We start from the raw sequence: 23,328 nt of genomic DNA on the forward strand, positions 1-23,328 counted from the left end.
GCCATATACAATGTTTACCTAATAAGAAAATCTACTACTATTTATGATCAGTTCCCTCAAAATGAATGTTGTAAGCCTCCCCACAAAGGCACGGAGCTTACACCACGCATTCACTTGACGGGCTGGAATAGGTTGATCTGCACATCAATCACTGGATTGTTTGGTCCATTTGAGTATTTCCAGGCCGCTGTCATATACGAGAAGCTGGCACGCACGCAGCACGGTCAATTAATATAAATTCCTAGCGTTGGTTATGTTCTAAGTGTGATGAGGGCATGGGAGAAATAACGACACCACAAATAAATAACAAAATAATCAAAAGAATACTACTAGGTCACTATTGTGCCTCTTTTATGTTGACCCAGATCTATAAGAGAAATATTTCTACAACGTATGTTAGAGGGTCATTTCGAAATGGCTATGGAAAAGCGTAGACTTGGTGTACCGTGACGAGGGTTGGTCGCGTGGAGAGGAGGGGCTCTAGGGTTGGAGCAGGACAGTGCTGGAACTGACGTGAGGTGAAATTGGGTTTGACGTCGCGTCAAAGATTATTGCACTTATATAGCGTGCACGTGTGTGTGTGTGTGTGTGTGTGTGTTTGTTGCTGCTTGTACTAGTCCGGACTGATGCCGATTTAAAGTGCTAGCTCACTGAGATACCATGCCGCAGTTTAACATTAATATCCCACTCAGACACAGTATACTGACTCCGAGCCGACCAGTCCTTGTTTTAGCCCCTTAATGCCGAGCGCCAGACAGGGTAACAACAAGTGCCATCTTTTAACGTCTTTTTGTATGACGCGGCCGGGGATAGAACCCCGGACCTTCCGCTCTCCGGGCAGACGCTCTACCACTAGACCACGGAGGCGGCTAAGTGCTGGAACTGACGTATGTCGACATGTCCTCAGTATCCAGTACTTGTTTATATGGACTAAAGCTGATCCGGTGGGCAGGCTAGGAGATGGCGTGGAAAGCTGCTGCTAACAGTTGGCTATTTACAGCCCGGAGAACATCGATTTTGAGAAATGCAAAGATAACAAGGTAGACACAATTTTATGGATAACAACTTTAATATTGTAAAAAGTGACGTTTCCGTATAGATCCTTATACCGTTGTCAAGCAAGACTGAATAGGGGACATAGTACAGAATATATATCATTCAGTCTTGCTTGACAACGGTATAAGGATCTATACCGAAACGTCGCTTTTTACAGTATTAAAGAAGTTGTTATCCATAAAATTGTGTCTACCTTTTCATCTGTCAACTTCTAAGTAATGCCTATCGAACAATTTAGCAAAGATTACACATTGTAATGTCTATTTTCTGAAAATGATCTTTGTCATATAAGGACGGTCATAAACTTCTGTTTAGGATAGTTCCCCCAGCAACCTACAGTATATACTTGTCTTACGAGGCAACTAAATGGATCAGGTTGTCGGGCTCGGTAACTTGGAGGTTGCATCTCGTCGCACTCCGACTGCGTAGATCGTTAAGGATATCGATTAGTGGATTGGCTGGTATACTCGACTACTTCGAGATCGATCTGCATAAAAAGTAGAGCCTTTTTTAGCGATCCCATATGTCTATATAGTATCTCGCACTCGGAAATGAACTTCTAAAAAAATATAATTTGACAAAACATTTAGTCATTAAGAAAGTGTTGTGTCGCGGCATGCCCACCCCTAGCCACCCTCCGCCCAGAGTATACGTACGTACCCACTGCGGTAACACACTCCATGTAGTGAAAGGCACTTGACAATCACTAGTCTTCTCATGCACGGTGGACCATATGTCGGTAGGGGCTGCTTCCCGACACTACTGACCCAGTAGCACAAAACACTGCTGACAGGACCTTTAAATAATCTGCGGAAATGTCAGGTAAGGCATTAATTTGAATTGTTAAGTTCATGTTATACCTATATTGTTTAGATTTCATTTACTCTCCTATTGCGTTCAAATAGACATCAAGAAAAACACCCACAAAACAATTACATTTATCCCAAATGTTATTTACGTGATCTAACGTAATTAATTTTGTATGTTGTATTTCAGAAGCGTTTCTCTATATAATCTTGTAGATAGTTTCAACTACATATGTAAATGATGTTACAGATATATAGAGAACCCGTGAAGATCCGAGTTGAATAGGTCTTCAGCAACCTATACTGTCCTAAGAGGCGACTGACGGTATCAGGTGGTCAGACTCGCTGACTTGGTGCAAGTAATCGTATCCCGATTACGATGCTCATGATGTCAATTACTGGACTGTCTGACCCAGACTCGATTATTTACAGACCGCTGTCATATAGCTGCTACATTGCTGAGTACGGCTTAAAGAACAAACAAACAAACAAACAATGTAGATATTAATACACGAGCCAGTGTCATATTGTTTATACGAAAGTAGGGTCAGAAAAATCAATATTTCCGGAGCTAGATATTTCGAGATATACATTTGACTAGGTGGCTTGTGTTCTGGTAAGTAATGCATCCCTGTTTCTCGGTTTTATAGAATTCTAACAATTCCATTTCCGAATCCAATATCAATTTCCGAAATGAGACCCAGAGGCATGTCGGCGACCTCCACTGTTTGCCGGGGAACAATGCACGGCGTTCACGTACAAACCTGGGCATGTACCATTAAGTCAGTATATATACACAGGCCGAAGCCGGGTAATAAAAGGTTTCATTTAGCTGCCAAATTCATTATAACCATTGGGTCACATTTAGCTTGTTTGTCCACGTTCTGTTTTCAATGTAAGACATATATTCACCATATTCCCCTTGTATGTGTGTTATACAACTCTGTATTAAATACAGATAAAATACGGAACCATCATTTTGCTTTACTTCAGACTGAAATAAAAAGTGCCGGATACCAAATCTTCATAGATGCTATAGCAACATTAAACAGTGACAAAAAGTGGATGTGTTGTAAAATGACGAAAATAATAACTGTCTTGACGATAACTCGATAAATCGTGAGGATAAAAATATTAAGGAATGAAATGTCACATAACGCCGAAAACCATATTTTCAATATGTAAACTACGCGGTATACATGATCAGTGTTCAGGGGCGTAGACTAGCGGTTTAGGGTTCGCTTCCCCACATGGATACACTATGTGAACCCTATTTCTGGTATGCCCCGCCGGGATATATTAATGGGACATTTCTAAAAACGACGTCAAGCCAACCTCAGTCACCCATTCTCTCAATGTTCAAAGGACGGTATATATAGTGGCCCAATGGCTGACTCACGTTGCGTCGTCACATGGGTATACTTAGATATTTGGTGTCACTATGACATAAACATAGACCCGATTATTGGTAAATAGTTATTTTTTTCCTATTGAAAAAACCCCCGGATTGTTTAAGATTTACTACCATATACTGTTCAGAATACTGTTAAGGTGATGGGCAGTCTCCAAAGGCTCATTTATTAGCAACCGTTTCGGGGGATAAGTCGATAGTTAAATGACACATAAAATTCTAAAAAAATCTTTTTTAAAAAGATAAAACGTTAATTAAAATTGCTGCGTCCCAGCGAAATGTTGTGTCACCCAGACGCGATCCAACATGGCAGTATTCCCTAGCCCCGCACATGCTATTATCTAGGGTAAGTGCCGCTTTGGGGGGTAGAATATCAGTCGGGGAGGAAAGATTAATATCTGTCAACAACACGGACAGATTATCGAGTGACAAGACCTTGTTTACACTATAATGCTGTGAGAGAGGGGCTATTGTCTTGTACTGCTACCGATACTGTCGAGACGGGATATATGACCGTTATATACACCGCAAGCCTGAAGTTTACGCATAGTTGTAATGCTGACTCTGTTGTAATAACGAAGTGTTACGTGCATTAAAAGTATACAAGTGATCATGTGGTTTATATTACGAAACCGAACCCAGTGCTTTGACACTCATGCCTTAAACCAACTACAGGATAGGTTTAGCATGTGTAAACATGTCGAACAACAAAGTAAATAATAATATAAATAACTTTTCATGATCAGATCAGATGATTCTTCATAATATTTTTCATATGCGCAAAATTCAAAACGTTACTTAAAAAATCATGACCCGCAGGACATGCTTACCCTTTTCGCGATTTTCAGTGACCCATTCATGTAATATTCACCAGTATCTAGCATTTTAAATATGCCCAATTACAGTTTTGAATTGTTTCGAGACTGATTATTGTCTGGTATTGACGTTATATGTTTATACAAAGTGTACCTTAGCTATGACGTTTGTGAGTCGATGCTGAAGGAAATACGACACCCAAGCGGAAAGATAGCAATGTACAGTCGTCCTGTACTGATACTAATTGAAGATGATTAGCCACAAGTGTCTTTTCAAGTTAAATCCTCTTGATAAAAAAATCCCCCACGTTGAACAACAGTTTTTCATGTCTACGCGCTCAGACAGGTTCAAGGATCAGTGTAAACATTCATCTGTGCGAATATCTGATTCACGAAGATTAGCAATGTGTGTAGGCGATTAAAAGGGTGATACACATGTCAATATTATATATGTCAATATATCAATAACCATGATGGTCAAGATGATAACACACATGTCCTCAATACCCCGGGTGGTCAAGATGGTAACACACATGTCATTAATACCCCGGGTGGTCAAGATGGTTACACACTTGTCATCAATACCCCGGGTGGTCAAGATGGTAACACACGCCCTCAATACCCCGGGTGGTCAAGGTAGTGACACGTGTCCTTAATACCCCAGGTGGTCAAGGGGTCATCAAAAAAATGTCAGGTGTATGAACCTGTGAAGACTAACAACATGTGACCCTTGTATTAACGTTTAGTTCAAGTTAGTTGACTTTAGTTCTGCCCTCCTCAGTGAATGTAACCCTAAACTTGCAATTAGCCACTCCATACTATGCATATCAACTTACAATGCACTTTAGAATGTACTAGGTGTTTTACTTTGTAACTCTCTTGCACCAGTATAAGTTGAAACTACAGTAAACTACGGTTATAACGAACTCAAAGGGACTTCTAATTTTAGTTCGTTATAACCGTAATTCGTTATAAGCGTGTTCGTTATAACCGTAGGTTACTGTACATGACCCTGTATACAAATTCTGTACGTTACATCTCGGGAAATAAACATTTATAAACTAAAATAAATAAACACTTTGTAAGAGGACAGAACTACAAGTAGGTACATACCACAAATCAAGGATCATAGACGTTCGTCAACTTGATGTTTGTTCAGCCTTAACATTCTAATCCAAAAGCACATACAAACAAATCAGTATTGTGGGACTGTGCAATATCTAATATACCTAGAGGAACACGAGCAGATTGGTATAAAAACTTATCTTTGATTTACATATACCTGGATCAAGTAATCGCAGCTTGCCTGTCACAGGTAAAACATAGTGGCACATTGCCTAGATACTATCTACAACAGGATATACACAGATTAACTTTCCTATGTGATCGGGTGGATCCCCTTGCTTCATTTGTCATGACTCTCATATTACACCGACCGGTGCGCGGCATTGAAGGCGGACATACACGCAGTGCCACTCTCTACCGTCAGGATACACTGCCTTGACACTCTCGTGCCCTGAGAAAGGTAAGGGTGAGGGGACAAGAGGCAGGGGCTGGGAGAGGCATGGGGGGTGGGGAAGGGGAAGATAGGTATTACCCTGGACACAAGTGTTAACACAATGGAGGCATGTTCTCAAACCTGTACGTTAACTGTTGTAGATATACTACTCGAAATAAGTTGAACACACCCAATTCTTTCATATTACAATAGTTAATTTGTCAGGCCACCCGATGTCTTCAAGTTACTATCGTGAATCTGTCAGGCCACCCAATTCTGTCATATTACTATAGTTGATCTGTCAGAGCAATATTAAAGAAGAGGGTCTACTTAAACTTCTTTTACATAGAATATATACCTGCCATAATATTATGTATAAAAGTGATGAAATATTGGTATAACGTGCTATATGTGACCATGGTCTTCAAGTTGGTTCCATATTTTGTATTCATCTTCATGTCATGTTTTCTTTTGTAAACGTTGATCTTCAACTTACTTACTTACTTACTTACTTTGGAGATTTAACGTGCGCTTTCCGACTGATGCGTATTTCGCACACGGGCCCGGCCAGGCCATTTAATGTGTTTCCGAAAGGGGCGAAGGTGGTCTGTGCAACCCAAGAGGGGGGTTTTAGGGGTTGCTTATATAGAATTTGGGAATTTTGAGATTTGGAATAGATGCCGATGGGATTGGGGAGGAGAACTAAGGGAGCTGGGTATGGTGGATGTTTGTTTGTTTATGTGATTTTGATTTGGTAGGTTATTGTGTTTTTAGATGCGTTTTATTAGTTCCGTTTTTATTAAGACTACGCCTAAGGCCTTGAAGTTTTCTAGTTTATTTTGTGGGATTAGTATTGCTTCTAGAGTTAGAGCCTTGTTTAGATTGAGGGTGGTTTGTAATGCGGTTCGATGTGTTAGGTAGTGTGTGCAGTGGATGAGTGCGTGTTCTGGGGTTTCTGGTTGTTTGCAGTGTGGGCAGTTACCTGTAGTGTGTTTATAACAAAATTTTAGGTGGTTATTTAGGTTGGTGTGTCCTGTTTGGAGTTTAGTGATTACTCTGTCGATTTGTTTGGATGGATGGAGAATTTTTGGTTTGGTTAGTGGTTTGCTGAGCACTATTTTGATTTGGCTATTTGAGTTTAGATATAGGTTATGCCATTTTTTTGTGATTTTTTGCTTGTTTACACTTTTAATTTCTGATTTTGAGATGGGTAAGTTTAAGCTTATTTCTGGGATTTTGAGGGATAGTTTAGCTGCTTTATCGGCGTTTTCATTACCGTATATTCCTACGTGGGCGGGTATCCACAAGAAGGTTATTTGTTTGCCTGCCTTAGTTAGGTCGTTGGAGCTTTTAAGTATTTGATTTATTAATTTAGGTCGGTTTTTGGTATTTTTGTTTTGGAGGGCTTGCAGTCCACTTAGGGAGTCGGTAAGTATTAGGAATTTTTTTTGTGTTTTTTGGATTCTTGATTATGGAGGGCTGAGGCCATGCCCATTAGTTCTGCCGTGAATATTGATTGGTTGTTTGGGAGTCGGAAGGATTTTGTGGTTTTAGTTGGTTGTGTGGTATGGACTCCGAAACCTGTGTGTTTGGAGGTCGGATCTGAGGATCCGCCCGTGTAAATGTGACACCAATTTGGCCAATTTTCGTGTAGGTATGCTAGTGTGGTAGTTTTAGCTATGTTTGGGTCGGTTTGTTCATTTATTTGGCTAGCTAGTGTTGTGTCTATTTTGGGTATTTTAAGTTTAGGGGTGAAGATATTTGATTGTTTGCAGTTTTGTTTAAGATTTTTAATTTGGTGTTCATTTAGGTAGTTTGTTATTCTTTGGGATATTGGGGTAAGTAAGGGGTGTTTACGAGCTAGAGCTTGGTTTTTGGGGCTGATGTTTTGGTTTATTAAGTTTTGGATGAGAGGGTTTGATTGGGACGCGGCCCAGAAATTTAAGCTTAGCTGTTCCCTGCGTAGACTTAGTGGCATTTCTCCTGTTAAGGCCTGAAGTGAGGTGTAGGAGGTGCGATGTTGGGTGCGTGTAATTAGTTTGAGAGCCTGATATTGTATTGAGTCAAGTGTTTTAGATAGAGAGTTGTTTAGGGTGTTGTATATGGCGCAGTCGTAGTCTAGTTTTGATCTAATTAGTGATATGTAGAGAGAGAGGAGGGTATCTTTGGATGCTCCCCAGTTAGAGCCAGTTAGGCATCTTAAGGTGTTTAGGTCTTTACTGCATTTAGTTGTTAGGTTTTGGATGTGAGCATCCCAGGTGAGATGTTCATCGAAAATAAGTCCTAAGAATTTGGTTTGTTTTTGAAATTTGATTGTTTGATTGTTTAGCTGGAGGATTGGGGAGGCGGGTTTCATGTTTTTATGTTTGAATACTATTCCTGTTGTTTTTTCTGAGTTAAGGGAGAAGCCCCATTTGTCAGCCCATTGTTGTATTTTATTAAGAGATTTTTGGAGTAAATTTTGGACCATGTTCATGCTTTTAGTGCGGATCCAGATGGCTCCATCATCCGCGAATTTTGATGTGTTTACTTTAGGGGATAGGCCCTCGAATAGATCGTTTATCATTATATTGAAGAGGGTGGGGCTGAGGATACTGCCCTGTGGAGTATCATTTTTCTAGGGGACATTGGTCCGATAGAGTTTGGTCTATACCCACGGTTATTTTACGATTGTTTAGGAAGTCCTGGATGTAGTTTATTATCTGACCTTTGAGTCCTATTTTTTTTAGTTTTTGTATTAGCCCATCGTGCCATACCATGTCGAAAGCTTTAGAGAAGTCTAAGAAGATGCCTGTGGTATATTGTTTATTTAGTTGTCCTGTCTTAATATCTTGTTCTAGTCGGGCGAGGTTATCTAGGGTTGAGCGGCCAGGAGTGAAACCGCTTTGATCTGGGTTTATGATGTTATTTTGGGTTAAGTAATGTTGTAATCTATTTTTAGCCATTGATTCCATTACTTTACATAAGTTTGAAGTTAGGGATATTGGTCTATATGAGTTAGCTTGATTAGCTGGTTTATTAGGTTTAGGGATTGGTATGACTAGGGCCTGTTTCCAGGGAGTAGGGACCTGTCCGTTTAGGTAGATGAGATTGTATAGTTTGAGTAGTGCCTGGAGTAGTTTTAGGGGGAGTTTTTTAATTATTTGGTAAGAAGTTAGGTCTAATCCTGGGGCTGTGCCCTTTTTCCTGTTTTGGATTACGTAGAGGAGCTCCTCCATTGTGTAGGGTTGATTTATTTCTAGATTGTTATTGTTTGGTTCTTTTGTGGGTTTGTTTTCTGTTTTAAGTTTATTTTGGAATTTTTTACTGAAGTTGGTGTTACTGCTAACAACTTTGTCATTAGCGTTGTTTTATATGACGGCATTGTTTGATGAGTGAGCGGATGTTGTTTTACGCCACGTCCAGCAGTATTCGTGTTGCATCACAGCAGTCTTTAAATAACCCAGTCAAAGCAGGGGTTGATATTATGAGCAACGTCTAATGCCGTCCTGTACGATGACAAACCATCAAGCGGGACACCGTGCCTGACTATCCGATCCATTTGGTCACTTCTTACGACCAGCATAGGTTACTGGGGACCAATTCCGACCAGATTGGTTGGCTGGTTGGTTTGTTGTTTAACGCCGCACTCAGCAATATTCCAGCTATATGACGGCGGTCTGTAAATAATCGAGTCTGGACCAGACAATCCAGTGATTGATATCATGAGCATCGATCCACGCAATTGGGATCGATGACATGTATCAACCAAGTCAGCGAGCCTGACCACCCGATCCCGTTAGTCGCCTTTTACGACAGGCAAAGTCACCTTTTACGGCAAGCATGGGTTGCTGAAGACCTAATCTACCCCGGAATCTTCACGGGTCAATTCCGACCAGGAATAACCAAGAAGTGAGACGCCTTTTTTAGGATCATGAACACCATATGAACATGCAGAAAAAGTCTTCTGGACATTTTGTTTTGACAAGATGATCATGTTTGTTTTCAGGTTGATGCAAGACGACAAATACTGAGAAGATCCTGAGCGACGCTTGTCATTGGCCTTTCACGAACATGATGAGTGCCCCGCCAGTTACTTTACATGTGACAAGTCAGCACATCTGATGGATAAGTAATATATCCGGTTGCTGAAGAAAGTCTGTGATTAAATATAAAGATGGCGGCTAGCATTTCTTTTGGTCGTCAGCGCGAGAAGACGATGTTCATGCGCAGACGATACCTATTTGACATCTACATGCGCGAGGGGGATGCGCACATGAGGGACAAGAAGTACAGGAAGGCTGTAGAGAGTTACGACGCTGTGAGTACAATATGGGCGCCTTTGAAATAAAAATAATGATCCAATGTTGTCAACAAGAGTAAAACATTCTCACTTTCTAGTTGAAAATAATATAAGTGAGTGAATGAGCTGGGGTTTACGGCTCTTTTAGGAGTTTTTCAACAATAAAGGGGGACACCAGAAATTGGTTTCACACATTGTACGCACGTGGAGAGCCAACCCGGGTCTTCGGTGTGACGAGCGAACGATTTACCCACTAGGCTACCCTACCGCCCTTTACTACCTGCTATAACTTCCCGTTTTATGAAAGATTAATAAACCTACAAGGAAATACATTTTGCAATTGAAAAAAGGAAGAAAAGCATTCTAGGCCATTTAAGTTAATTGGTATTTCGAGATGAACTTGTTCATATGACGTTCTTCATAATACATCTACCACTTCCTTATTACAGGGGCGGTCGGGTAGCCTAGTGGTTAAAGCATTCGCTCGTCACGCCGGAGACCCGGGTTGGCTCTCCACGTGCGTACAATGTGTGAAACCAATTTCTGGTGTCCCCCTTTATTGTTGAAAAATTCCTAAAAGAGCTCTCACATATACCCTCTCTTATTAATGCTGGACTGGGGCCTGTTTCCCAAAGTGAAGACTGTGGTGAAATTGGGTTAAACGTCGCGTCCAAGATTATTGCACTTCTATAGCGACGTGTATGCACGTGTGTGTGTGTGTGTGTGTGTGTGTGTGTGTGTGTACTCGTCCTGAGTGATGCCGATTTATAGTGCTAGCTCACCATGCCGCAGTTTAACATGAATACCCCACTCAGACACAGTATACTGACTCCGAGCCGACCAGTCCTTGTTTTAACCACTTAATGCCGAGCGCCAGACAGGGTAACAGGAAGTAGATCTTTTAACGTCTTTGGTATGACACGATCGGGGATAGAACCACGGACCTTACGCTCTCCGGGTGGACGCTCTACCACTAGACCACGTAGGCGGTCACTAAGTGAAGGGGGTGAGGGGGCTCGTCAAGTAAGGCTCCACAGTTCGAATCCCACATATTTCGCCCTAATTATGTTTCCTAGTTAGGGCTATGGATTGAAATTTCGTGGCGTTACTATATACTTTCTAACTGAGCTGAATAAAAAATAACGTTTACGTTTTCCGATACTGCTTATATTGCGGTAAGTTTTAATTCATCAGTGTTCATATGTCAATGCAGTAAACCAAATCTAATTTTCGTGTTAGAGAAATGTCGGAAGCAACTTTCTGAGACTTATTAGTTCACCGAAGCAACGAACAAAGGCAGCCATGATACACGCATGGCTTTGCTAATAAAGCAGGCTGAGTGGTCTCATGTTGCCGGGAAAGTTAATAATGTCAAGTTCCAATAAGGATATGTCACGAGTGAGTTCTGTTCAAATTTGACTGACAAAAAGTTTATTGAGATAGTGCCCTGCAATATAAGCATTAAGGTCACAAATCATTCAAAACTCCGCCAACAGAGGGGAGAGCGGTGCGCTTTGTGTAACTGACATTTAGATATTGAGCACTATCCACGCTCGCCGACAGCATGTATATATGTGGGTTGTTGATAGGGTTCATGTAAAAATTTAATTACTGTTTTACCTTCATGTGGAAACCACGTTCACATCCGTCTGTCGTATAAAGGATGGCTGTGATTACGTATACGCCTTCTTGCGTTATTTTATGTTGACTTCAATTGAAGTTACTGTCCGTCCATAACTGATCCTTTCCTCTAAAGTCAGTACTTGTACTTCGAATTTGTATCAAATGTCCTTCCTTGTCTTTCTGGTCGCAAGATAACATCGATGGTCCTTTTTGAAGGGCGATAGCACCTCCTCTGTGGTTCTTGAAGGGCGACAAGCGTCCCTAGGTGGTCCTTGAAGGGCGACGAGCGTCCCTAGGTGGTCCTTCTTGAAGAATGATTACTGTTCCTATGTGGTCCCTCTTGAAGAGTGATTACTGTCCCTAGGTGGTCCTTCTTGAAGAGTGATTACTGTTCCTAGGTGGTCTTTCTTGAAGAGTGATCACTGTTCCTATGTGGACCTTCTTGAAGAGTGATTACTGTCCCTAGGTGGTCCTTCTTGAAAAGTGATTACTGTTCCTAGGTGGTCCTTCTTGAAGAGTGATTACTGTTCCTAAATGGTCTTTCTTGAAGAGTGATTACTGTTCCTTGGTGGTACTTCTTGAAGAGTGATTACTGTTCCTAGGTGGTCCTTCTTGAGGAGTGATTACTGTTTCTATGTGGTCTTTCTTGAAGAGTGATAACTGTTCCTGGGTGGTCCTTCTTGAAGAGTGATTACTGTTCCTAGGTGGCCCTTGTGAAGGGTAATTACTGTTCCTAGGTGGTCCTTCTTGAAGAGTGATTACTGTCCCTAAATGGTCCTTCTTGAAAAGTGATTACTGTTCCTAAGTGGTCTTTCTTGAATAGGGATTACTGTTCCTAAGTGGTCCTTCTTGAAGAGTGATTACTGTTCCTAAGTGGTCCTTCTTGAAGAGTGATTACTGTTCCTAAGTGGTCCTTCTTGAAGAGTGATTACTGTTCCTAGGTGGTCCTTCTTGAAGAGTGATAACTGTTCCTAAGTGGTCCTTCTTGAAGAGTGATTACTGTTCCTAGGTGGTCCTTCTTGAAGAGTGATTACTGTTCCTAGGCGAGAATGGTCCCTATAGATGTCCTTCATTGAAGGGTGACCTCATCCTTACACGACCCTTGTCTAAACCAACATGGGATATATTTGTCTGGGATTATCATTTAAAATTGAGTTTCAAAGAAAGTGTGGTTGCGAGTGAATATGGCCTTTTACGCCATTTTTAGCAATATTCCAGCAATATCACGGCGGGGGACACCAGAAATGGGCTTCACACATTGTACCCATGTCGGGAATCGAACCCGGGTCTTCGGCGTGACGAGCGAACGCTTTAACCACTAGGCTACCCGACCGCCCCGGTTGCGTTTAAACACTGCATTTAGTCTTTATTGCTATGCCGTGTTTTGTGAAAGTATACTACTCAAAAGAAGTTAAAGAACACCCGAATTTTTCATATGACTATAGGACCGCCTCCGTGGTCTTGTGGTAGAGCGTCCGCCCGGAGAGCGGGAGGTCCAGGGTTCGATCCCGGGCCGCGTCATACAAAAAGACGTTAAAAGATTGTACTTGTTGTTACCCTGTCTGGCGCTCGGCATTAAGGGGCTAAAACAAGGACTGGTCGGCTCGGAGTCAGTATACTGTGTCTGAGTGGGGTATTCATGTTAAACTGCGGCATGGTATCTCAGTGAGCTAGCACTATAAATCGGCATCAGTCCGGACTAGTACAAGCAGCTACACACACACATACACGTGCATGCACGTCGCTATATAAGTGCAATAATCTTGGACGCGACGTTAAACCCAATTTCACCTCACATATGACTATAGTCAACATGTCATACGACTATAGATTAACTATGGTCATATGAACAATTCGGGTGTTCTTTTGAGCAGTATATATTCTATGTCAATTTCTTCATGAATTAGCCGCGCCAGGTTCCACTGGTCGAAGGTTCGATTCTTAGATTAGCTCCGATTTTCACCCTTGATCTTTCAGCACTATACGCGTGCTTGTAAACTTCTCTGACATGATCCACTTTGGGGTTTCCACCCACACATGAAGCTGACACGCCGTGAGACACAAGTTGCGTTAAAACCGGTTAATTCACTCATTCATTACTGATCGTTGCACCTGTTGTTGCAGGCCCTCCGACTCGATGCCTCTAACCTGGCGGCGCATGTGGGGAAGTCACATTGTCACCTGCGTCTAGGTCACGTGAAGCTGGCGTTGGCGGACGTTGAGGGAGCACTGTCTATTGATAACGTCTACCCACCGGTAAGTGTGGCCCTGTGTAATATATACATGCAATTATTTACGAACTGCCTCTGTATCATGTATAACATTAGAATAGACATCATCTTGACCAGATATATTTTGTGATAAACTTCTTTGATCTGTATGTTAAACGTATAACTTACTAACGTCTCACCGCGTTGCTCGTCCATGCAGAGAGTTTTCAACTTCACGGCTTGATAAATTATATAAGCAATATAAGCGTTTAATGTTACTAAACAATTGGGGGCACCTGTGGCCCAGTCGTCTAAGGCGCCGCGATTCGCTGTGCGATTCGCTTGGGCACGCCAGAAACCTATGATTGTGAGTTCGAATCCCGGTTCACCCCGATTATGTTTCTAGGTTTGTCAGCACCATACCCGTGCTCGTGGGTTTCACCAAAGTGGTAAATGTCTGAGACCTGCATCACTTAGGGCTTTCCTCCCACATTAAGCTGAGACGCCTCGATATAACTGGAATACTGTTAAAAGCGGCGTTAAACCCAACTCACTCACTCACTACTAAACAACCACCCGCATGTTGTTGAATTTTATCTAATGTTCCAGGCGATACTCCAAAAGGCCACCATCTTCTATACTCTCGGTAACTACGACATGGCACTCCTGTTCTACCATCGCGGTCACAAGGTCAGTCCCGAGAGCACCCAGTTCCAGGAGGGCATCACGAGGTGCCGGCGCCACATCACCGAGACTACTAAAGGTACATGGACACACCAGGACCCACTTGCACAAAGCAATCTTAGCCCTAAGATGATTGTAACTCCCATACTTTAACATAAGCTTACAACAGTCTTATCGCTGAGGTCGGTTTGTGCAAGTGGGCCCTGCAGAGGAGTGAAGGAGCCAGTAGTTTTATCGCTGATTCCAACAATATTTCAGTTCTATCATGGCGGTCAGGCTAATGTGGGAGAAACGCCAAACCAAAAGACCAGAGACAACAGTTCTTTGGCCTTATGGACGTTTTCCCACGTGCTCTTTAAAGAAAACCTATGACCACGGGTAATGTGGGCCAACAATAATTCTAACCAATCATTGGACTATTCGAAATGGACGTGTTGGGCCGTTGCTGACACCATGGACTTGGTGTCTGTATTATGAGTGCGTAAGTGAGTATTGTTTTAGGGCCGCTTTTAGCAATATTCCATCAATATCACGGTGGGGGACACCAGAAATGGGCTTCACACATTATGCCCATATCGGGAATCGAACCCGGGTCTTCGGCGTGACGAGCAAACGCTTTAACCACTAGGCTACCCGACTGCCCTGGCTGTATTATGAAACAGGAGATAAACCTTCAATACAGAGCTACGTAGATCCGATGCTAAAATAACCGAACGCTCTTGTTGTACTTTGAAACCTCTGAACATCAGGGTGGATGGGGGCGGTCAGGTAGCCTAGTGGTTAAAGCGTTCGCTCGTCACGCCGAAGACCCGGGTTCGATCCCCGACATGGGTACAATGTGTGAAGCCCATTTCTTGTGTCCCCCGCTGTGATATTGCTGGGATATTGCTAAAAGCGGCGTAAAACCATACTCACTCACTCACTCAGGTTGGATGGCTGAACGAGTAATATTTCATCCTGCATGCTTCACTTTCAGGCACGTCGATGAAACTGACCGAGGCCGGAGACTTGACCTTGTACGTCCACAAGAAGGTACGGGTACCCTTTTCGCGAACACCTGGTGTCATCACCAGTGGAATCTGTTTCTTCGGATAATCGAGACTGGTTATTCTCTGGCGTTGACGTTTTAAATTTTTGTATGATCCACAATAGCTGAGTCAGCTTTCAACAATTCAAATATGTACCTATCCATTTTACTTACATTTATTGCATCTTCAAATTATATCTAACATAAAGATTTTTGCATGGTCATAGATGCGAAAGATGGGCGGAGCTAGAAGGCAGAGTGACACGCCCACAGGACCCCCGTTATCACGTCACAGCAGTGCAGGGAGGGCGAAGAAGAAGGAAGCTAACCCATTACACAGATTAGGTAGAAGACAACCAATTAAATTATCCCGAATTAAAAAAAGAGCCAATCAAAACAGGTTGAACAAGTCAACGAATCAGAGTCGGGCCTGGGGCGGGACGGTGTACTCGGAGCCTGACGAGAGGACGATGAGGGAAATCCTTGGCGAGCTGTATGGCGACAGGGTCTATCTGAGAGACTTCGTCCGCCAAACAGGTACTCACCTCAACATTACTTCTCTCAGTTCGGACCGCCTCCGTGGTCTAGTGGTAGAGCGTCCGCCCTGAGAGCGGAAGGGTTCGATCCCCGACCGCGTCACACCAAAAGACGTAAAAAGATGGTACTTATTGTTACCCTGTCTGGAGCTCGGCATTAAGGGGCTAAAACAAGGACTGGTCGGCTCGGAGTCAGTATACTGTGTCTGAGTGGGGTATTCATGTTAAACTGCGGCATGGTATCTCAGTGAGCTAGCACTATAAATCGTCTAAAGGCGTCTAACGGGATCTAATAGTCAGACTCGGTGACTTAACTGATGCATGTCATCGTATCCATATTGCGTAGATCGATGTTCGTTATGTATCAATGGATTGTCTGGTCCAGACTCGATTATTTACTGACTGCTGTCATATTGTTGAGTGATGCGTTACACAAGAAACACACAAGCAAAGCCTTTATAATATCGATCATATATCGGGTACCCGTACGTCTTATGGCTAGACTGTCCACATTGGACATAAGTGTAGATAATGATTTTGTCGGACCCTATAGTGACATAGTCTTAAAAGAGGTTTCAATTAATGGGATAAAATACTCGACGTTTAATCCAAAGTGACAGATGGAATGACGTGTTAGGACACATACCCATCTTGTGTTTTCTGCGCCATTGTTTCTGTTTTGCATTTACATTCTAACTACAGTAAACTACGTTTATAACGAACACGCTTAGAACGAACTGACGGATATAACGAACTTATTTTTCAGTCCAGACCATTTGTTGCATATATGTTGCATGTTTGCTTATAACGAACTACGGTTATTACGAACTGAAATTAGTGGTCTCCTCGAGTTCGTTATAACCGTAGTTTACTGTATAGCCTATAGCAATAACCCCATTGGCACTGTTTTGATTGTCTTCAGATGAAGGTGAATCTCGAATTGATGTTGAAATCAACTGTATAGCTGAGAATGGTCTTCAGTTCCTTTTGGAGAGGGTGACCTACTGGAGTCTCAGACGCCTGCCACCTGACCCCCCTCCCTCCCCTCCGCTATCACGCAAACACAGTCGTCAGGGCAGTAGTACACAGCGGAAACTCACAGAGTCACCCCTTCCTAGACAGAAGAGCTCCCTCTGGGACAGAGAGGTCAGCGACCTCATTAGGGTTCTGAAAGAAGAGAACTCGCGTGATGACTCTGAAGAGGAAGTGGAGGGTATTGTGGGATACAGGCCTTACAGGAAGGAAAAGAAAAAAGTAAGAAAATTGCATTTTGAGTTTGCCACCTACAGACCAGGAAGTGAAATGGGAGGGAGAAAAGGAGAGAGCAGTGCGGAGAGCGGACAGAAGAAGAGCGGACAGCAGAAGAACACACAGCATCAGAAGGAGCAGATGCCAGACATTGAAGAGGAAGAGGAGGGAGATCACGTATTGGACTACTTGATGAAGGAGCTCGCGGACATTGTGGATGGTAAGGAGAACCATTCATTGTAACGTGTTTCTGAGAGTTGTTTGGCTGTAGGTGCTAAAAGCAACGGGAATGTATTGCGGGGGTCATTTTCATCAAAAATTAATCAATCATTAGTGTTATGACGGGTGGAAATAATTGTTCCGGGTGTCTAAGTGCATGTCTGCCGATGTGTTATAATGTTCAAAGGGCACATGCGGTCCAGTCATTTAAAAAGACGCTATTCTCTGTGTACATGTATGTAGGTGCTAAAAACAACGGGAATGTATTGCGGGGGGTCATTTTCATCAAAAATTAATCAATCATTAGTGTTATGACGGGTGGAAATAATTGTTCCGGGTGTCTAAGTGCATGTCTGCCGATGTGTTATAATGTTCAAAGGGCACATGCGGTCCAGTCATTTAAAAAGCCGCTATTCTCTGTGTACATGTATGTCCCTTAAGCGTGCCAGAAACCTATGGTCGTGGGTTCGAATCCCTGATTATGTTTCTAGGTTTGTTAGCACCATATCCCTGGTCGTGGGATTCACCAAAGCGGCAACTTCTAAGATTTTTCCTCTTATATTATACTGACACGCCTTGGTATAAGACGTTAAACTATACGAGAGAGAGAGAGAGAGAGAGAGAGAGAGAGAGAGAGAGAGAGAGAGAGAGAGAGAGAGAGAGAGAGAGAGAGAGATTATAACTAAATGTCAACGTCACAGTTCACAACACTTAGGAGTGAGATGTCAATGATTCAGTAGCGTTTATGTACCCCACGTGCAAACATGCAAGCGTGCACACGACGTCGGACAGGAGTTCGCAAGGTGCTAATGACGTCATCAAGAATTGACGTCTGACGGTGATATGCTGTCGTAGTTGTCAACGTACTTTGTGAAGACTGGTGGCACGTCGCAGTCGCTGCAGGTGACTTCTCAGTGAGAGTTCTGTCACGTAGGTGAAAAACGGGGGTTTTCCGATTCGTGGCTGCGAGCAGAGCTGCCGGTCACCATGTAACGTTGCATCAACCTGGTTTGCGTACAGTTCACGATTATTGCAACTTGGGCGTAACTAGCTCCCCACTGCACCACACCAATTGCTCTTCCTCGTTGATCAGCAATTAGCCTTGTCGTACACTTATCGTTGACTGATGATTTTATTTTGCCATGGCACTGTTTTTAAACCCTTATGCGCACGGGTATCATGCTTCGTCAGCAGGGTTGGGGTCAAGGGGGGCGATCAAGCATCTTATTCTGTCAGATCGTCATCAGAGCCGGCGCATATGTTTTCAAACATCATTGGGCCGCTTAATGTTTGTTCCAGATTATGCACATGTTCCAACACCATTAATTCAGATAAAGTTTGCGATTTAGAATTATGAACTTTCTGAAATATGACAGTAAGTCTAGCTTTGGAAACTCTATTCGCTATTCGCCTACATGTATTTGATGCCAAATTCTTCAATACTGTATTTTAGCTTTTGATCGCGAAGACTTCGAGGAATGCAAACGGAGGGCCCATGTTTGTCTACAGACAATGTCCAACTACACCGAGGACGACATCGCCGACAAGCGTGACGTCGTGGCCAGGGTACACAGTATCCTTGGTAACACTCACCTGGAACTAGGTGAATATGAAGAAGCACAGGAACACCACGAGAAGGACCTGTCTATTGGAGAAGAATGGTGAGTTGCGGTGTCATCAGCAGCTACGGAATATACAGACTTTAGTGATGTAACATGAGAGATATAACATAAGTTTCAATGCAATGTTTAAAACAATACGTACACATCTGTAATTATATATCGTCATATGTAAAAACAAAAAACATTTATTAATCGGTATAATACGACGTTACTGTCCTAAAATATTTGTGCGGCGTTAAACAACAGACCAACCAACCGACCTAAAATATTTTACATCATGTCTTTCTCAGCAATATTGACGAACCAGTGTCACGGGCTCTTGGAAACCTAGGTCGAGTATTCGTCTATAAGAAACAATTCCACAAAGCACTAGGAGCGTGAGTAACACATCGTTTCAATGATTCTATACCCTATAATCCAACATCGGAAGCATAACCTGTCTTTAACAAATATCTTAACAAACTAAGAACACCTTTTATCTCATACATTTTCTAAATAAGGGACAGTGTTAACAAAAACAAAGAAAAAGTGTCAAAATTTAGCAAAACGCGACAATGGGACAACCTGGCATTTTTACTATACCACAATGTCCCTCCCAGGATTCCATACATCTCTCCCTAGTCGCTATATGGCTGAAATAATGCCGATGCGACGTTAAACTTTAACTCACTGACATTTCTCACTTGGAGTATTTTCGTTTTTTGACAAATTACTGATGATATCTACTTGAAATCTATGGTGCAAATTTGAACACGTGCATATAAGACATGCGCAACTGGATGAGATCGCCCACATTTAGGGGATGGTCAGTGTCCTAGTCTTTTTCAGGTTTCCTGTTGCCAATCTTGGTACACGATAGAAAGCCATTCATCGCACAGACCCGTGAAGATTCCGGGGTAGAATAGGTCTTCAGCAACCTATGCTTGCCGTAAAAGGCGACTATGCTTGTCGTAAAGGTGACTAACGGGATTGGGTGGTCAGGCTCGCTGACTTAGTTGATGCATATCATTGATCCCAATTGCGTGGATCGATTCTCATGATATTAATCACTGGATTGTCTGGTCCAGACTCGAATATATACAGACAGCCGTCATATAGCTGGAATATTGCAGAGTGCGGCGTTAAACAACAAACCAACCATTCATCACTGACCATGATATTGCTGGAATGTCACCGGTATTAAACTCCAATCCCTCACCTGCAATGTGTTTTGATGGTAGATTTGCAAGGAAGACGAAGCTCGTGGAGAGGCCGGTCGAGAGGGCGTGGCTGTTCCACGAGATAGGGGACTGCTTCCTGAGTCTCAGCCAATACGGCTACGCAAGGGATTCTGGGAGGAAGTCTCTGCACGCAGCGGAGGAGGCAGAGCATCAGCTGTACCAGCTTCAGGCCTGCGTCCTCATCGGGGTTGCACAAGGTACACGGGCAATACGCGGGCAATACACGGGCAATACGCGGGCCAAACCCTTGTGGTAGTTAGACTAGCATCTCTGGCATAAGACAGAAGCAGGGGAGCCACGAATTTATTCTTTTATACTAAGTGACAGGTAATTTATTATGGGGATGTAAGAGGGTTTTGATGTACTAACAATAATCCCCCTCCCCCAACCCCCCCCCCCCCCCTAAGGTTTAACATATTTTGGATGACCCTCCCCATATCCTTTTACCATCCTTGAAAAGACAAAAGCACTTTGTATGTTATTATAAAATGACCCCATTCCACCCATAATAAATGACCGGTCAAGGTCACTAGGAAATGGTCAGGCAAATGGTATTCTGTCTAGTTTGTCCGTTGTGATCATTTTGTGACTCACTGTAGGCACCACTAAAGACTACATGCAATTCCCGAAAAAGTTTAACTCTTCTTGCTCATCTTTTGAAGGAAACATTTTGAAGAAATGAGTTTTGTATAACACAGGTGCCAATATTTGAAGGTGTTTGTGAGGAGTGAGGAGTAGATTATCGATACCCTACAATATACAAGGGATAGACCCAAATAGAGAGTTATAATCTATTCGTTTTGTTCCAATCAGTGAGTTTGGTTTGGTTTGGTTTGTACCTTCAGTTATATCACGGCGTGTCGGCTTGATGTGGGAGCAAAGCCCGTGGTGATGCAGGTCTTAGACGTTTACCACTTTGATGAAACCCACGAGCACTATAATAGAGAAAATCTAGGAATAGAATCCGGGCTAATCTGGGATTCGAACCTACGGTCAATGGTTTATGCCTGTTCGTTTCAGTTTAAACAGTACACAGCAATGCTCCTGTTAGGTTAGGTTCCGTTAAACTAATGGTATACAGCCATGCTTATGTTCTGTGAATTTCCGTAATACTGAGGGTATAGGGTATATGTCGATGCTATATTCTGTTTGTTTCAGTGAAACTGAGGGTATACAGCGATGCTTATGTTCTCTTTGAACGGGCGCTGGACCTTGCCAAACTAGAAGGTGCGCAATAATTACCCATAAACTCCACAAATCTGTGGCCCTGGCTCCTCAGAGTAAACAAAACCCCTCTTCCAATTATCTTTAGTACCTATCAAATGCCAGGAGTACGAGTATTCACCGCTGATATTTTCGGAAGCACATAATAATAATAGTATTCAATAATAATATTAATATTAAAAATAATAACAACAATAATAATGATAATAATAATTATAAATTGTATTTGGCCACAAACATAGAGGGACACAGATCCCAAACGTGTTGAAAATGTTAACAACCAACGGATCCCATTCAAATGCATTGTCAACTCCCTGTGGAAGAAACAACTAACATAAACTCTGAACTCACGGTTGAAATGCGATCAAATATATGAACTAAACTAAAAATATGTGAAATGATTATAAGCATATTATAGAAATGAACACTGCCTTCCAACACGATCCTCTCATCTTCTGAAACTCTTTTGAGAAACAGCTGACAAAGACAGTATCAATATTGTATTTCAGGTGATCGTGACTCCCAACGGATGATAACACAAGCCCTGGGTGAGGTGAATACCCGGATGTCAGAAGTGGCTAAGAAACGAGGTCAGAACAGAAAGGGGTCAACAGACAGTGGTCAAAGTGCTCACGCTACTAGTAATGTACTAGGAAACGATAGCAGAGAAGAAGCAGGAGGGAACACGAAAATGATTAGCCCCGCACTTCTTGACGACAGCAGAGAAGAAGAAACACAGCAGACAGAAAAGATGGACCCTACCCGTGCAGACGACAGAGAAGAAGAAAAAGCGCAGACGAAAAAGACTGACCGTACGCCAGCAGACGACAGAGAAGAAGAAAGGGATCAAATGAAAACTGTTTACCCTACACCGACAGACGATACCAGAGTCGAAGCGAACAATCCACAGCCAGAAGACACACAGGAGGGTCAGCAGTCACTGGTAAAGGTGCAAGAACACCCCGATGACACACAAGAAGACCTCCCCCGCGAAGTGACAACAGGTGGAGCTGTGGTTAATGTGGCAGAGAGTGATACTGAAGCTGGTGATCATCAGGGCACATCTGTCGGGGAAGATGACAGTGATGTGACAGAGACAGACTCCGAGACAGCAAGTGACAGTACAACTGTGAGGGGCGACAATGATAATGACACTTACCAAGGTGAGCGTCGATCCCGAGCCTAGACCGGACGACCTTTGGTAGCGGGGTGATGGCAGGACTTACAAATGTCATTGTCTGTAATCCACGACTTTCTACGAAAGTGACTCAATGCAACTTCGGATATGCGTTTTTTATTTACATTCATTTGACGTACAATAAAGGATCTACTTGTACCCACTGTGGAAAGTTTCCGTGTCTTGTAAAACAAATGTTTTCAGTAACATGGTACGTGTCACTTATACGACTGATTGATAGGTTCTAAGCATCACAAAAAAGAATTACATAATAGTGAAATCTTTTGTTGTGGTCTGTGACGTCAGCCGCATCAGAAATGATCCAGAGAATCCACGGTACGACCGTGCGTTATATGACTGAGCGTCATATTGCTAGTTCATTACCACACTCGTTGGCTTCCATAGCTTCTTACGCCTGATCCAAAACGCACTAGCACAATGTCGTGATAATGTAGCTCTGTTCAAAGCTGATCAAGAAAGGTTCTTGCAACGATTTGTGACAAAGGCCGAACCTGGGTAGACCACTTCCAGTCAAAAACAACAATCTGCAAAAACAATCTGCAAAAACTTGATAACTGCACTTCCTTAAATTTGTTCCTATTCCAAAGGCCAAAGGGCCCTGCTTATTTTACTCGCAATTAGCTCAATTGACTCAAGTGAGTGAGTGAGG

General features: G+C 42.7%; 1 protein-coding gene across 3 annotated transcripts; it reads left to right on the forward strand.

Moving 5' to 3' along the window:
• Positions 1-1,730: 1,730 nt before the first annotated feature.
• LOC124113281 (outer dynein arm-docking complex subunit 4-like) lies at positions 1,731-22,822 on the forward strand. Of its 3 annotated transcripts, none has more exons than XM_046473586.2 (12): positions 1,731-1,878; positions 9,575-9,886; positions 13,616-13,747; positions 14,311-14,464; positions 15,362-15,417; positions 15,640-15,949; positions 16,871-17,416; positions 18,869-19,076; positions 19,328-19,414; positions 20,258-20,454; positions 21,416-21,484; positions 21,991-22,822. In XM_046473586.2, exons 2-12 carry the CDS (start codon positions 9,743-9,745, stop codon positions 22,665-22,667), a joined length of 2,580 nt encoding a protein of 859 aa, XP_046329542.2. In that variant the 5' UTR covers positions 1,731-1,878; positions 9,575-9,742; the 3' UTR covers positions 22,668-22,822. The 3 variants fall into 3 exon arrangements, with proteins under 3 accessions (XP_046329542.2, XP_046329537.2, XP_046329550.2); XM_046473581.2 differs by lacking the exon at positions 1,731-1,878 and adding an exon at positions 5,461-5,613; XM_046473594.2 differs by lacking the exon at positions 1,731-1,878 and adding an exon at positions 5,461-5,613 and having other exon boundaries at positions 15,640-15,757.
• The last annotated feature ends 506 nt before the right edge of the window (positions 22,823-23,328 follow it).

This window comes from Haliotis rufescens, unplaced genomic scaffold, assembly GCF_023055435.1.
Source record: "Haliotis rufescens isolate VD_foot unplaced genomic scaffold, xgHalRufe1.0.p SCAF_4, whole genome shotgun sequence".
NCBI lineage: Eukaryota > Metazoa > Mollusca > Gastropoda > Lepetellida > Haliotidae > Haliotis > Haliotis rufescens.